Raw genomic sequence first — 17,165 nt, 5'->3', positions numbered from 1 at the left:
GGAGAGGAAGGAGAGGAGGAAGGAGAGAGAGAGGAGAGGAGAGGGGAGGAAGGAGAGAGAGAGGAGGAGAGGAGAGGAAGGAGAGGAGGAAGGAGAGAGAGAGGGGAGGAAGGAGAGGAAGAAGGAGAGAGAGAGAGGGGAGGAAGGAGAGGAAGAAGGAGAGAGAGAGGGGAGGAAGGAGAGGAAGAAGGAGAGAGAGAGGGGAGGAAGGAGAGGAAGAAGGAGAGAGAGGGGAGGAAGGAGAGGAAGAAGGAGAGAGAGAGGAAGGAGAGAGAGGAGGAGAGGAGAGGAAGGAGAGGAGGAAGGAGAGAGAGAGGAAGGAGAGGAGGAGAGAGGAAGGAGAGAGAGGGGGGAGGAAGGAGAGGAAGAAGGAGAGAGAGAGGAGGAGAGGAGAGGAAGGAGAGAGAGGAGGAGAGAGAGAGGAGAGGAGAGGGGAGGAAGGAAAGGAGAGGAGAGGAAGGAGAGTAGGAAGGAGAGAGAGAGGGGAGGAAGGAGAGGAGGAAGGAGAGAGAGAGGAGAGGAGAGGGGAGGAAGGAGAGAGAGAGAGGAGGAGAGGAGAGGAAGGAGAGGAGGAAGGAGAGAGAGAGGAGAGGAGAGGAAGGAGAGAGAGAGGAGGAGAGGAGAGGAAGGAGAGGAGGAAGGAGAGAGAGAGGGGAGGAAGGAGAGGAAGAAGGAGAGAGAGAGAGGGGAGGAAGGAGAGGAAGAAGGAGAGAGAGAGGGGAGGAAGGAGAGGAAGAAGGAGAGAGAGAGGGGAGGAAGGAGAGGAAGAAGGAGAGAGAGGGGAGGAAGGAGAGGAAGAAGGAGAGAGAGAGGAAGGAGAGAGAGGAGGAGAGGAGAGGAAGGAGAGGAGGAAGGAGAGAGAGAGGAAGGAGAGAGAGAGAGAGGAGGAGAGAGAGAGAGGAAGGAGTAATATGTTGATAGCAACATGTGGAGTGTCCATTAAGAAACATGTATTTAAACAATGGATATTTAGATTCCATTGTTTTCCAATTTCTGTAAAATAATTTCTCAAAGAAATTCAACTTGTTTCTTTCATTTTAATGATTTAAAATCATAATAACTGAGCTCCTCCTATGAATCGCCACCTTAACGTGGTGGAGGAGTTTGAGTGGCTCAGTGATCCTGGGAGCTATGTTGTCCGGGGCGTCAGCCCCTGGTAGGGTCTCCCAAGGCAAACAGGTCTCGGGGGAGAGCCCAGACTAAGAGCGGTTCAATAAACCCTGATGAACAGCAGCCCACGGATTGTAGCCACCTTGCCCGGACAAGGGAAACCGGGGCACCCTCCCGGAGCCAGACCCAGGAGGGGAGCTCGTCGGCGAGCGTCTGGTGGCCGGGCTTTCGCCCATGGGGCCCGGTCGGGCTCAGCCCGAAAGAACAACATGGAGCAGCAGTCACCCTGTGGACCCACCACCCGCAGGGAGAATTATCGGGGTCGGGTGCTATGTAGACCGGGCGGCGGGCCAGGCGGGAGACCTGGGCGGGCCGATCGCCGGCAGCATAGACTAGCTCTAGGGACGTGGAACGTCACCTCACTAGCGGGGAAAGAGCCGGAGCTGGTGCAGGAGGTGGAGCGGTACCAGCTAGATATAGTTGGGCTCACCTCCACGCACAGCATGGGCTCTGGAACCAAGCTCCTGGAGAAGGGTTGGACTTTGTCCTTTTCTGGAGTTGCCCAGGGTGAGAGGCGCCGGGCGGGAGTGGGGATACTCACGAGCCCCCGGCTGAGCGCCGCTGTGTTGGAGTTTTCCCCGGGGAACGAGAGGGTCGCCTCCCTGCGCCTACGGGTTGCGGGGAGTAAGGCTCTGACTGTTGTTTGTGCTTATGCACCGAACAGCATTTCGGAGTATCCGGCCTTCTTGGAGTCGGTGGGAGGGGTCCTGGAAAGGGCGCCGCCTGCCGACTCCATAGTTCTCCTGGGAGACTTCAACGCTCACGTGGGCAATGACAGAGAAACCTGGCGGGGCGTGATTGGGAGGAACGGCTTGCCCGATCTGAACCCGAATGGTGTTTTGTTGTTGGACTTCTGTGCTAGCCACAGTTTGTCCATAACGAACACCATGTTCGAACATAAGGTGGCTCATTAGTGTACCTGGTACCAGAACACCTTAGGCCGGAGATCAATGATCGACTTTGTAATCGTATCATCTGATCTGCGGCCGTATGTCTTGGACACTCGGGTAAAGAGAGGAGCAGAGCTGTCAACTGATCACCACCTGGTGGTGAGTTGGATCAGATGGCGGGGGACTCGGCTAGAGAGACCTGGCAAGCCCAAACGTGTAGTGAGGGTGAACTGGGAACGTCTGGCAGAGGATCCTGTCCGGGAGGTCTTCAACTCCCACCTCCGGAAGAACTTCTCACAAATCTCGAGGGAGGCTGGGGACATGGAATCCGAGTGGACCTTGTTCAAAGCCTCTATTGTGGACGCGGCTGCTCGGGGCTGTGGCCGGAAGGTCATCGGTGCCTGTCGTGGCGGCAGCCCTAGAACCCGGTGGTGGACACCGGGGGTGAGGGTAGCCGTCAAACTGAAGAAGGAGGCCTTTCGGGCCTGGCTGGCCCAGGGGTCTCCTGAAGCAGCTGACGGGTACCGGCGGGCCAAAAGGGCTGCAGCAACGATGGTCGCGGAGGCTAAAACTCGGGCATGGGAGGAGTTCGGGGAGGCCATGGAGAAGGACTTTCGGTTGGCCTCAAGGAAGTTCTGGCAAACCATCCGACGGCTCAGGAAGGGAAAGCAGGGTCTACCCCAGGCTGTTCTCAGCAGGGGGGGGAACTGCTGACCCGGACTGGGGACATCGTCGGGCGGTGGAAAGAGCACTTTGAGGAACTCCTAAACCCGGCCAACATGTCCCCCGGAGAGGGGGCAGCGCCGGAAGACTTTGGGGTGGATTCACCCATATCCCTGGCAGAGGTCGCTAAGGTAGTCAAAAAGCTCCTTGGCGGCAAGGCGCCAGGGGTGGATGAGATCCGCCCTGAGATGCTGAAAGCGCTGGACATTGTTGGGCTGTCTTGGTTGACACGCCTTTTCAGTGTCGCATGGGGGTCGGGAACAGTGCCCATGGACTGGCAGACCGGGGTGGTGGTTCCCATCTTCAAGAAGGGGGACCGGAGAGTGTGCTCGAACTATCGTGGTATCACACTGCTCAGCCTCCCGGGAAAAGCTTATGCCAGGGTGCTGGAGAGGAGGCTCCGACCGCTTGTCGAACCTCAGATTCAGGACGAACAGTGCGGATTCCGTCCCGGTCGTGGAACAGTGGACCAGCTCTTTACCCTCGCAAGATTACTGGAGGGGTCCTGGGAGTTTGCCCAACCAGTTTACATGTGCTTTGTAGACCTGGAGAAGGCTTTCGACCGGGTCCCTCGGGGGTTTTTGTGGGGGGTGCTGCGGGAGTATGGGGTGCCGGACCCGTTGGCACGGGCCATCCGGTCTCTGTACGCCTGCAGTAGGAGCTGTGTTCGTCTCCTCGGTAGTAAGTCAGACACGTTCCCGGTGGGTGTTGGCCTCCGCCAGGGCTGCCCTTTATCACCGGTCCTGTTCGTGACCTTCACGGACAGGATATCTAGGCGCAGCCAGGGGGCGGAGAGGATCCGGTTCGGGAGTCTCGGGATCGCCTCTCTGCTGTTTGCGGATGATGTGGTCCTGTTTGCCTCCTCGGACCGTGACCTCCAGCATTCACTGGGGCGTTTTGCAGCCGAGTGCGAAGCGGCAGGGATGAGAGTTAGCACCTCCAAATCTGAGGCCATGGTGCTCTGCCGGAAACCGGCGGATTGCTCCCTCCAGGTGGGGGCAAACTGCCTACCCCAAGCGAAGGAGTTCAAGTATCTCGGGGTCTTGTTCACGAGTGAGGGTAAGGTGGAGCGGGAGATCGATAGGCGGATCGGTGCGGCTGCAGCAGTAAAACAGGCGCTGTACCGGTCCGTCTTGGTGAAGAGGGAGCTGAGCCGGAAGGCAAAGCTCTCCATTTACTGGTCGGTCTACGTTCCAACCCTCACCTATGGTCACGAACTCTGGGTCGTGACCGAAAGAACGAGATCTGGGATACAAGCGGCCGAAATGAGGTTCCTCCGTAGGGTGGCCGGGCTCAGCCTTAGAGATAGGGTAAGGAGCTCGGACATCAGGGGGGAGCTTGGAGTTGAGTCGCTGCTCCTTCGTGTCCAAAGGAGTCAGCTGAGGTGGTTCATCTAGTCAGGATGCCTCCTGGACGCCTCCCATTAGAGGTTTTCCGGGCACGTCCAACTGGTAGGAGGCCCCGGGGAAGACCGAGGACACGCTGGAGGGATTATATCTCCCGGCTGGCCTTGGAACGCCTCGGGATCCCCCAGAATGAGCTGGAAAGTGCTGCGGGTGAGAGGGAAGCCTGGGTCGGCCTGCTGAACCTGCTGCCACCGCGACCCGACCCCGGATAAGAGCTGATAATGGATGGATGGATGGAATAACTGAGCTATTCTGCACTAAAGACGCGTTCTAGTTCTGCTCTTCTATCCCCGATGGTTCCGTTTCCAGAGAGGAGCAGGGCTCTTATTTTGAAGGGCCCACCTTAAAGTGCTGGTTGTTGTGAGGGTTGATGCGGAAGCAGGAGACGAAGCAGTCCATCATGAGCTCCACGTCGGCGTTCTGGCTGCCCGTGCCCCTCCAGAAGGGCTTGGCCGGGTTGAACAGCAGCGCCTGGTGGGAGAGGAGGCCCAGGGGTCACGGAGGTCACATGAATAAATAATGCTCATTTCACCCTTATGAATTATTAATGAGCGGTGGTAACATCTCTAAAGGATGCATGAATATTATTCACTGTGTCGCTTATTTTATTTTTTTTTAAACGCGAGCGTCAAAACTACTAAATCTAAATATAGATATAAAAAACTAAAAGAATAATTTTTTTTTAACGTTTTTTTTTTTTAACTGGAATAAAGATGATGTACCTTGAGGTCCATGACGATGGACTGCACCAGCAGGAAGATGGTGGAGTGGTCCTCCCAGTTGATGTAGGTGGAGGCTTTACACAGTTTGACGCAGGCGATGGCGGCGCTCTCCATCAGCTGTTTGCTGCCTCCCTGACCGGCGAGCGCCTTCCTCAAGCTGTCCAGAAACAGCTTCTACACCCACACACACACACACACACACACACACACACACACAGGAGAAAAGAGTGTGAGAGAGCGAGAGTGTGTAGGCTTCTCCCATCTTGCTGTCCTCCACGGTGTCTTTGGAGATGGTGTGTGTGTGTGTGTGTGTGTGTGTGGCTCCTCCCACCTTGTTGGCCTTGCTGTCCTCCACGGTGTCTTTGGAGATGGTGTGTGTGTGTGTGTGTGTGTGTGTGTGTGTGTGTGTGTGTGTGGCTCCTCCCACCTTGTTGGCCTTGCTGTCCTCCACGGTGTCTTTGGAGATGGTGTGTGTGATCTCAGGACAGAGGATGAGGAGGATGATCTGCAGAGGCCACACGGCCGCCTTCCTCTTGGCGCTTTCTGCAAAGCTGTCGACCAGGTCGAACAACTTCTCTGCAGCTTCTGAACAAAGATGAAAACACACACACACACACACAGATAGATAGACACACACACACACACACACACACAGACACACACACACACGGTTAATGGCAACAGGATCCATGTTGCACACAGAAATAAATGTTGCTGAACTGAGATGTGATGACGACATCACTGCATCATTCACTCTAGTTGATGTCCTCATAAACATATATAAATGTGTGTGTTAGTCTCTTACCTGCCATGTCTGTTTGAGGTCTCTGGTAGAGCATCGTGAACTCATCGGGGTAGTTCTCCACCCAGTTCCAGAACGCCTGTTCACAAGTACAACAAGTACACAGCATGAGTACAACAAGTACACAGCATGAGTACAACAAGTACACAGCATGAGTACAACAAGTACACAGCATGAGTACAACAAGTACACAGCATGAGTACAACAAGTACACAGCATGAGTACAAGTACAACAAGTACACAGCATGAGTACAACAAGTACACAACATGAGTACAACAAGTACACAGCATGAGTACAACAAGTACACAGCTGAATGTCCACTAAGAGTCAAAGTTCTGCAGGTCAAAGGTCACCATCAGAACCAGGAAGTAGACGCACCTTCTCCAGACTGTTGATGACGGCCAGCTGGGCCGGCTTCTTCAGCGCTCTGAACTTCAGCACGGTTTCTGGAGGAGAAGAACACAAAGCTCTGTTTTCTTCAGGTCTTGGGGTCTGGCCCGGGACTCGACCCCCCCCACAGGGACTCGAACCCCCCCTACCTTGCAGCAGCCTCTTCAGCTTGGAGCAGTCCACGTTGATGTACTGCATCAGCTCGATGTCGTGGACGTCCACGTTGTCCTCGGAGCAGACCGTCAGCTCCTGCAGCCTGAGGACACACGGTGGAGGTCAGTTCTCCAGGTTCTCCAGGTTCTCCTCCAGCGCCACTTCCTGCTTCACATGTTTTGTCTGAACTACAGCTTGCTGTAGTTCAGACAAAACATGTGTAGAACTCCAGTATCACACTTATAATACAAGACAGTATTGATAAATATCAATATATATTGTCATTAACAAATTATAGTTATAAGTCTATAAACTGCGTTAAAATTATTTTGTCCAAAAGACAATTCAATTCATAAATAACTAAGAAAACCAGCAAATAATCATATTTAACAACCTGGAACCAGTGAGTTCACTTAAAATCATCAACTTCCTCATTCAGCTCATAATTTCAGATCAGCTGCAGATGAAAGTTTGTTGTTTTGAGGCGTTCAGGCTCCTCAAAGTAAACACACACACACACACACACACCTGGTGGAGATGCGGCTGAAGACGGCGTTGAAGTTGTTGCAGCTCAGCGAGAACAGCACGGCGGAGGCCGAGGCGCGCAGCTCGGCGGCGTGCTGGTGGCCCTCGCGGTACGTGTGGATGAAGTGGCAGATCTCCGGCAGCAGCTGCTTCACCAGCATCGTCTCGTCCAGACGCAGGCAGTCCTTGGATTGCTGAGGACAGAGGAGGTCTGAGCCCGTCAGACGGTCCTGATCCTAGTGGACCTGACACCCTCATCCTAGTGGACCTGACACCCTCATCCTAGTGGACCTGACACCCTCATCCTAGTGGACCTGACACCCTCATCCTAGTGGACCTGACACCCTCATCCTACCTGACACCCTCATCCTAGTGGACCTGACACCCTCATCCTACCTGACACCCTCATCCTACCTGACACCCTCATCCTAGTGGACCTGACACCCTCATCCTACCTGACACCCTCATCCTACCTGACACCCTCATCCTAGTGGACCTGACACCCTCATCCTACCTGACACCCTCATCCTAGTGGACCTGACACCCTCATCCTACCTGACACCCTCATCCTAGTGGACCTGACACCCTCATCCTAGTGGACCTGACCCCCTCATACTAGTGGACCTGACCCCCTCATCCTAGTGGACCTGACCCCCTCATCCTAGTGGACCTGACCCCCTCATCCTAGTGGACTTGACACCCTCATCCTAGTGGACCTGACACCCTCATCCTAGTGGACCTGACATCCTCATCCTAGTGGACTTGACACCCTCATCCTAGTGGACCTGACACCCTCATCCTAGTGGACCTGACACCCTCATCCTAGTGGACCTGACATCCTCATCCTACCTGACACCCTCATCCTAGTGGACCTGACATCCTCATCCTAGTGGACTTGACACCCTCATCCTAGTGGACCTGACACCCTCATCCTAGTGGACCTGACCCCCTCATCCTAGTGGACCTGACCCCCTCATCCTAGTGGACCTGACCCCCTCATCCTAGTGGACCTGACCCCCTCATCCTAGTGGACTGGACTGGACCTGACCCCCTCATCCTAGTGGACCTGACACCCTCATCCTAATGGACTGGACCTGACCCCCCCCCCCCCCCCCCCCATCCTAGTGGACCTGTTATGCCCCCCCTCAGTCCAACCATCAGAGGAAATACAGTTTAATCCTCCAGGAGAACATGTGATCACATGTTCTACTGATCACGGGATCATGTAATGAGTAGAACATGTGATCATCATGATGTTTCTCTAGTCTCTGATCATGTGACTTTGTAAACAGGCAACAGGAGAGCTAGTAACGTTAGCAGCACCCCTAACAGAGCTAGTAACGTTAGCAGCACCGCTAACAGAGAGCTAGTAACGTTAGCAGCACCGCTAACAGAGAGCTAGTAACGTTAGCAGCACCGCTAACAGAGAGCTAGTAACGTTAGCAGCACCGCTAACAGAGAGCTAGTAACGTTAGCAGCACCGCTAACAGAGAGCTAGTAACATTAGCAGCACCGCTAACGGAGAGATAGTAACCTTAGCAGACAAAGTAGCCAGCCAGCTCACTAACTAGCCAGCTCCCTAATTAGCCAGCTAGCTTGCTAACTACCCAGCCAGCTAGCTAACTACCCAGCCATCTCACTAACTAGCCAGCCATCTCGCTAACTAGCCAGCCAGCTAGCTAACTACCCAGCCCGCTCGCTAACTACCCAGCCATCTCACTAACTACCCAGCCAGCTAGCTAACTACCCAGCCATCTCACTAACTAGCCAGCCATCTCGCTAACTAGCCAGCCAGCTAGCTAACTACCCAGCCCGCTCGCTAACTATCCAGCCATCTCACTAACTAGCCAGCCATCTCGCTAACTATCCAGCCATCTCACTAACTAGCCAGCCATCTCGCTAACTAGCCAGCCAGCTCACTAACTAGCCAGCTAGCTCGCTAACTAGCCAGCCACACAACTCGGTAACATTGATGAACTTGATGCTTCAGTCACACACAAAGGAAACCCATCGCTCGCCTCCGACGCCTGAAGCCTTCGTTCCTTTCGCATCGGAGGAGATGAATTTGTTCACGCGTCTGGCCAACGCGGGTTTGAGACCACGCAACTTCTACCAGACCGTCACATGCCGATTACGGTCCTGTTCCCGGACCCGGATCTCAGACCCCCCCCCCCCCCCCCGGAGACGCCAACCGTCGCTACTGGATCAGGTCTCATCGGTCGTGACGAGACCTTCTGATTGATCACGCCGCCGGAAGAAAATCTTATTAATGATTATTTATGTTCTGCACAACTATTGTGACGTTCACACAGAAACTGTAAAGGAACAAAAACATAAAGCAGAGAGACATTTGTTGATCCATAATCTAGTAAACTTTGATTTAAAAGTACATTTAATGTGAGGGACCTGCAGCGTCGTAACGAAGTCTGAAAAATACTATGTATCTACTTCCTGTCTACACGAGCCCCCGTCAGCCCAGTGAGCGGTCACGTGAGCGTTAGCGTGGATGAAGCTCGACCGCGGCGGCTAATGACAGAAACCTGCACAGGAAGCCGAGAGCGGCTCCCGGCTACAAATGTGATCCCGGTGCCTGCTGGTTCACGGAGGAACCTCCCAGAGGGGAAGAGAGTGAGATTGATGGAGGGCGAGTCCATTAACAGGTGTGTGTGTGTCGGGGCGAGCACCGTCACGGAGGTGTGGGTCTGCTTCGTGGTGGAGGTGTTGAGGGGAAGACTCACCCCGGCCAGGCACTTGTCCAGGGTGTCCAGGATGATGAGCTGGGAGAGGTAGAGGTTCTTCTCAGAAGCTTCCCCGAATATCCGCTGTGAAGACAGTCAGAATTCACTCGATGCTGGAAAAACAACTCGCATCGCAATATTATGTTTTCTGCTATGTATAATTGAGATTTGACAAAAATACTTCTAAACCCAAAATGTTGTACATTTTAAAGTGAAATGCATCCACAAAGAGCAGAATAAAAGGCCAGATGAAGGACTTTGTGATTCAATAAACAATGTGATCATAAACACATTGTGTGGATACGACAGGTGACCAAACAATAAGCTTTGAAATATGTTCAGTTACAGGTGTGAAGTCCACAGAGCAGGAACCCCACTCACCATGTTGTTGACATTTTTGAGGATGGTGGTGAGGCCGCTGATGACCAGGGAGAACTTGTACTTGGAGATGTTGATCAGACATTCCTTGTTGTGCTCGGTGCTGACTTTGGTGTGAGTGTTCTGGTGTCCGACTTTAATGGGAAGCTGCAGGAGAGCACAGAAGAGGATGATGAGGATGATGATGATGCACACTGTTCAACTCGCGGCGTCACGTTACGGTGAGGACAACTTACTGTTATGATGTTTTCATCTTCACGTTCAGAAACACAATTATTGATAGAATTATGTAGAAATACGTAGGGTTGCAAAGGTACGGAAAGTTTCCACGGGAATTTTGAAAGATTTAAACTATAGCTGCAACATAATGAAAAAAATAACTGAACTAGTTCATTTTTTGGAGCTGTGAACTTAGTTCAACATTTTGAATTATGAACTGAACTAGTTCATTTAAAAAGTGAACTTTCCCAACACTGTTTGTCATTAGCATATTGATTACTTGGTCAACTGAAGCCATGTTCATTTTAATACCAAAAAAACACTTTTAAAAAATTTGTGTTGGGGGGGTGGTGATCATAGGGAATACACCTTTTTTATTCAACGGTCATGTTTTTGTTGTTCGATGAAAGAATAAAGTTCTACTCACAAAATGCCAAAAAAGTCAACATTTAAAAAAAAAAAAGTTGTATTATAAATGTTTGCATGCATGTCTGCTTATGACAAGGTAAATACAGTTAAATTACCCCCAAATTTCCAGTTTATTCCTGTTAATTCCTGTGGAAAGTTTCCAACTTTGAATATTCCCAGAATTTTGCAACCCTGGAAATACGTGCATTTTACTATAATATGCATCAACAACAATAAGATATGGAAAATACATGGGTTGCCGACATGCCCCGACATGCCCCGACATGCCCCCCGACATGCCCCGGTGACATGAGCCCCGCACATCTGCCAGTTCATCGAATCAAAGGTTCCATCTGACCCCAAAAAACCTGGTTCTGAACAGGAACCGGTTCTAAAGGCAGGTAACATTAGCAACTTCACACTGCAGGTAACGTTAGCAACATCACACGGCAGGTAACTTTAGCAACATCATACGGCAGGTAACGTTAGCTACATCATACGACAGGTAACGTTAGCTACATCATACGACAGGTAACGTTAGCTACATCATACGACAGGTAACGTTAGCTACATCATACGGCAGGTAACGTTAGCTACATCATACGGCAGGTAACGTTAGCTACATCATACGGCAGGTAACGTTAGAAACATCATACGGCAGGTAACGTTAGCAACATCATACGGCAGGTAACGTTAGCAACATCATACGGCAGGTAACGTTAGCAACATCATATGGCAGGTAACGTTAGCAACATCATACGGCAGGTAACGTTAGCAACATCACACGGCAGGTAACGTTAGCTACATCATACGGCAGGTAACGTTAGCACATCATACGGCAGGTAACGTTAGCAACATCATACGGCAGGTAACGTTAGCTACATCATACGGCAGGTAACGTTAGAAACATCATACGGCAGGTAACGTTAGAAACATCATACGGCAGGTAACGTTAGCTACATCATACGGCAGGTAACGTTAGCAACATCATACGGCAGGTAACGTTAGCAACATCATACGGCAGGTAACGTTAGCAACATCATATGGCAGGTAACGTTAGCAACATCATACGGCAGGTAACGTTAGCAACATCACACGGCAGGTAACGTTAGCTACATCATACGGCAGGTAACGTTAGCACATCATACGGCAGGTAACGTTAGCACATCATACGGCAGGTAACGTTAGCAACATCATACGGCAGGTAACGTTAGCTACATCATACGGCAGGTAACGTTAGCTACATCATACGGCAGGTAACGTTAGAAACATCATACGGCAGGTAACGTTAGCTACATCATACGGCAGGTAACGTTAGCAACATCATACGGCAGGTAACGTTAGCAACATCACACGGCAGGTAACGTTAGCTACATCACACGGCAGGTAACGTTAGAAACATCATACGGCAGGTAACGTTAGCAACATCATACGGCAGGTAACGTTAGCAACATCATACGGCAGGTAACGTTAGCAACATCATATGGCAGGTAACGTTAGCAACATCATACGGCAGGTAACGTTAGCAACATCATACGGCAGGTAACGTTAGCACATCATACGGCAGGTAACGTTAGCAACATCATACGGCAGGTAACGTTAGAAACATCATACGGCAGGTAACGTTAGAAACATCATACGGCAGGTAACGTTAGCTACATCATACGACAGGTAACGTTAGCTACATCATACGACAGGTAACGTTAGCTACATCATACGACAGGTAACGTTAGCTACATCATACGGCAGGTAACGTTAGCTACATCATACGGCAGGTAACGTTAGCTACATCATACGGCAGGTAACGTTAGAAACATCATACGGCAGGTAACGTTAGCAACATCATACGGCAGGTAACGTTAGCAACATCATACGGCAGGTAACGTTAGCAACATCATATGGCAGGTAACGTTAGCAACATCATACGGCAGGTAACGTTAGCAACATCACACGGCAGGTAACGTTAGCTACATCATACGGCAGGTAACGTTAGCACATCATACGGCAGGTAACGTTAGCAACATCATACGGCAGGTAACGTTAGCTACATCATACGGCAGGTAACGTTAGAAACATCATACGGCAGGTAACGTTAGAAACATCATACGGCAGGTAACGTTAGCTACATCATACGGCAGGTAACGTTAGCAACATCATACGGCAGGTAACGTTAGCAACATCATATGGCAGGTAACGTTAGCAACATCATATGGCAGGTAACGTTAGCAACATCATACGGCAGGTAACGTTAGCAACATCACACGGCAGGTAACGTTAGCTACATCATACGGCAGGTAACGTTAGCACATCATACGGCAGGTAACGTTAGCAACATCATACGGCAGGTAACGTTAGCTACATCATACGGCAGGTAACGTTAGCTACATCATACGGCAGGTAACGTTAGAAACATCATACGGCAGGTAACGTTAGCTACATCATACGGCAGGTAACGTTAGCAACATCATACGGCAGGTAACGTTAGCAACATCACACGGCAGGTAACGTTAGCTACATCATACGGCAGGTAACGTTAGAAACATCATACGGCAGGTAACGTTAGCAACATCATACGGCAGGTAACGTTAGCAACATCATATGGCAGGTAACGTTAGCAACATCATACGGCAGGTAACGTTAGCAACATCATACGGCAGGTAACGTTAGCACATCATACGGCAGGTAACGTTAGCAACATCATACGGCAGGTAACGTTAGAAACATCATACGGCAGGTAACGTTAGAAACATCATACGGCAGGTAACGCTAGCACATCATACGGCAGGTAACGTTAGCAACATCACACGGCAGGTAACGTTAGCTACATCATACGGCAGGTAACGTTAGCACATCATACGGCAGGTAACGTTAGCACATCATACGGCAGGTAACTTTAGCTACATCATACGTCAGGTAACGTTATCTACATCATACGGCAGGTAACGTTAGCTACATCATACGGCAGGTAACGTTAGCAACATCACACGGCAGGTAACGTTATCTACATCATACGGCAGGTAACGTTAGCAACATCACACGGCAGGTAACGTTAGCACATCATACGGCAGGTAACGTTAGCTACATCACACGGCAGGTAACGTTATCTACATCATACGGCAGGTAACGTTAGCAACATCTTACGCCAGGTAACGTTAGCAACATCACACGGCAGGTAACGTTATCTACATCATACGGCAGGTAACGTTAGCACATCATACGGCAGGTAACGTTAGAAACATCATACGGCAGGTAACGTTAGCAACATCATATGGCAGGTAACGTTATCTACATCATACGGCAGGTAACGTTAGCACATCATACGGCAGGTAACGTTAGAAACATCATACGGCAGGTAATGTTGGTGATGTAAATACAAGAATAATAAAGAAATATGGATTCCTCAATGCCTATTTCTCATAAAATAGTAAAAAAGAAGAGTATTGATAAGAGTTCCTATCAACACCCTCACTCGTAACACCCGGTCATGTTCCCACGTTACTACCGTGACATCTGAAAGTGGACAAAACTCTCCTCGTCCGTCTGTTTTAGCACCGTGGACAGTAGACTACAATCTGCACTGTGAATATTAAACTCACGAGATTATGTTCAGCGAGTTAAGAGGAGAAGATTTGAGTATCAATAAAACAAACTAGCATATTAATTGAGAAAAGACTGAGCGGAAGGCTTAGGGTAACAATAACCAAGGCTCGGATGCAACACCTTCGACCAACGGCAGTAATCCGAGCTGAGCCGCTAAAACCCGATAATCCATAATCCGTGGCCACCAACACCAGAGGCAAAGACTTCTGGAGACTTAAAGCCAAATTACTTTTAAATGGCAAACACTTAATCACCCAACACACACACACACACACAGGCTGTCAGATTTCCCTGAAACAACAAAGACAAATACTTTTGATAACGCAAACTGATTGGAGTGAAAGTTCACCGATACCTACCAGCTGCACCTATTAGATATAGAGCTGGACCATCACAGCTCTTCAGTTTAGGGCTGGAAGTTTAATGATGCAAATGGGGCCGTTAATAATTAACCGTTAACCAACCAGTTTTACGGCTTTTTAATAATATATTAAAAATCTAAAAATTGAGAACAGCAGGTCCATCTTAAAGGTCAGCCGACCTTCAAGTGTTGAAGTGAATGAAGAATGTTTACCCTGCAGAGCTACTGGCTAAGTAAATAACTAAGATAATAAGAGTAGAAATGGAATAGGAATGGGAAAATGGTGATTGTTGTGGATTGTTGCACACATCAGCGGGGCCAGTGGAGTGAGACGGACGGCTAGCTAGCTGGTTAGCTTGTCCATTCAAGTGGCTTTTCTTCCTTTAACGCGTGTAGCACCAAAGCATGGCGGCGTCAGCGCTCCCACTAGCTTGACCAACTGTGAGCTAGCCAGGCAGCTAGCAAGCTAACTCCATCATGCTTTAGTGCTACAGCCAAACAAGAAGGTGTCCAAAAAGGTGCTTTTTAATTATTTTCTTCATAAGGTTACAACGACACTGCTGGTTTAAGTTGTTACTGTAAAAATCTCACTTGTTGCAAGTTAGCCCGCTACAACGCAATGGCAACAACAAAAATAAAGATGGCCACCGCTGTGACCAACATCCTGTCCATTAAGTCCTGCTCTACCTGTATGGTGACAACAAATGAAGCCATTCCAACAAACATGGCGGATGTATCCGCACATATAAATACCTGCTCATGTAAACTGCATTTATAGGTTTAATTGTGGTACTCACACCTGTTAAGCTTTTATTGTGGTACTCTCACCTGTAAAGCTTTTATTGTGGTGATCTCACCTGTAAAGCTTTTATTGTGGTGATCTCAGCTGGTTTCTTTTACTCACATGAACACACTCCTATTTGTTTACATTACAGAGCCAGGCCTGCTAACGTTAGCCGCCTAGCCTGGCACGAGACTAACAGCTCCGCTAAGGGCACTTTAAAAATGACACGCGTTGCGCTCACGTGCACGCTCGTGTCCGCGGACGTGTCGCGTTGGAGTGCGTGTTATTTTATTTGTTTAAACACAGATTGACCCCCCGCGCGTGCTGGTGGAGGAGACACGGCGCGAGCTCGGAAGGGAAGAAGCTCCTCATCAGTGCTTCTGCAGCTGGGACAAGAAACGGATCGCATTTCAGCCGGAGAATAACTATCCCGGAGAATAACTATCCCGGAGAATAACTATCCCGGAGAATAACTATCCCGGAGAAGAAAGGAGCGTTCTTTAAAACGGCTCTTTTTAAAAACGGGGTCTGGTGCGCGAGGGGAACTTTTATCCGGACTGGAGGGGCCTCGGGTCTGCTACCCCCCCCCCCCCCTAAAGAAAAGCATCTCGCTACACCCATCCAGTGAATCAACCCATCTTACCTGCTCATCAAATCTCGTAATCACGGCCTGGACCCACTCCACGGGTTTGTGCGCCGCCATAGCGGGAGGAGGCTCGACGCCGAGCCGCTGGGTCCGGAGGAGCGAGTCCCGCAGCTGTCGGGCTTATTTATGAATGAAAATCTGTCCCGACTCGATGAGAGAGGACGGAAGGGGGCGAGTGTTTTTTTTTCCCCTTTCTGTAGGCTTCACCATGCCACCGCCATGACACACCACCGGAAGTCTTCTTCAGGGGAGGCGACGGGAGGCGGCGGAGAGAACCGACGGGTCAAGCTCGCCTGAATGAAAAAAAAAAAAAACACCACATCCAGGAGAAATCTTATTTTTGACGGAATTGATGTCGAATTAATTAATAATAAAAAAATACGTGAAAGATCAAATGTACACTTAAAAATTAAAACCCGCATGTTTCAGTTAAAAGTACATTTTATGTTTGTGGTTTTGGACATGCTACTAAACACGAGACGTAGACATTACAATCTATTTATTTATATTAATATCCACACACAATAACGTGATTTAGATAATCTGCTAGACCAACTGCCATAGTTTTTTAACGTAGGTTTCTTTCTTCTTTGTCTTATTGTGAAGTAACACCACCCTTACTTCCGCTACTAATGGAGTAAATTCGGTCAGCTTGGTGGGTGGTTTGTGCGCATGCGTGAGATACGACCAGGCCTGTCAGGATGTTTTTCAGCTCTAAGAATGGATTTTCTGTTTTCATTAACAATTCTTTGTCCTTCTCGGAGACTTCACATTGATTTATGTAAAGAATGTTTTAGTATTTTAAAGTTATATTTGACACACACAAAAAGAAACCAAGTTATTTAGTATATTGCCACAATCAGAATTTATGAATCAGCTTTATTTATTTATTTATGTACACACACACCTGGAATTTTACTTTTTCCTTTCGTAAGGAAAGAATAATAAAAACAACAGTTCAACTAGAAGTAGTAAATTAACACATTATAATAAAAATAAAACATTTAATTTGATTAAGATGTTTTCTTCCATCCTAATCTCTTGCTCCTCCTTTGTTTAGCTGTATGTGTGTGTGTGTGTGTGCGTGTAATGTATATATTATTATTTGTGTACAGTATTTAAGTGTAGTTTATACGTGTCCCATGTTACTACCTAAACTCACTCACACACACACCTGTATACATTTCTTACTCTTCACTCTAACTCTGAATGTTATTCTTACTTTGTATAATTTCTCTGTTTGGATTTA

General features: G+C 49.3%; 1 protein-coding gene across 1 annotated transcript in view; it reads right to left on the bottom strand.

The window, feature by feature from the left end:
• The window catches only part of nf1a (neurofibromin 1a), a 64,636-nt gene extending 48,460 nt beyond the window's left edge, over window positions 1-16,176 (bottom strand). Inside the window, 10 exon segments of the mRNA XM_034548054.1 lie at window positions 4,532-4,660; window positions 4,912-5,085; window positions 5,339-5,496; window positions 5,717-5,792; window positions 6,093-6,160; window positions 6,254-6,360; window positions 6,786-6,976; window positions 9,521-9,604; window positions 9,902-10,045; window positions 15,914-16,176. Coding sequence (XP_034403945.1) covers window positions 4,532-4,660; window positions 4,912-5,085; window positions 5,339-5,496; window positions 5,717-5,792; window positions 6,093-6,160; window positions 6,254-6,360; window positions 6,786-6,976; window positions 9,521-9,604; window positions 9,902-10,045; window positions 15,914-15,973 — 1,191 coding nt within the window. The 5' untranslated portion in view covers window positions 15,974-16,176.
• Between the last annotated feature and the right edge of the window lie 989 nt (window positions 16,177-17,165).

This window comes from Cyclopterus lumpus, chromosome 13, assembly GCF_009769545.1.
Source record: "Cyclopterus lumpus isolate fCycLum1 chromosome 13, fCycLum1.pri, whole genome shotgun sequence".
Taxonomy (NCBI): domain Eukaryota; kingdom Metazoa; phylum Chordata; class Actinopteri; order Perciformes; family Cyclopteridae; genus Cyclopterus; species Cyclopterus lumpus.
The sequence above is the reverse complement of the archived record's forward strand: the minus strand, read 5'-3'. Positions and strand labels throughout refer to the sequence as shown.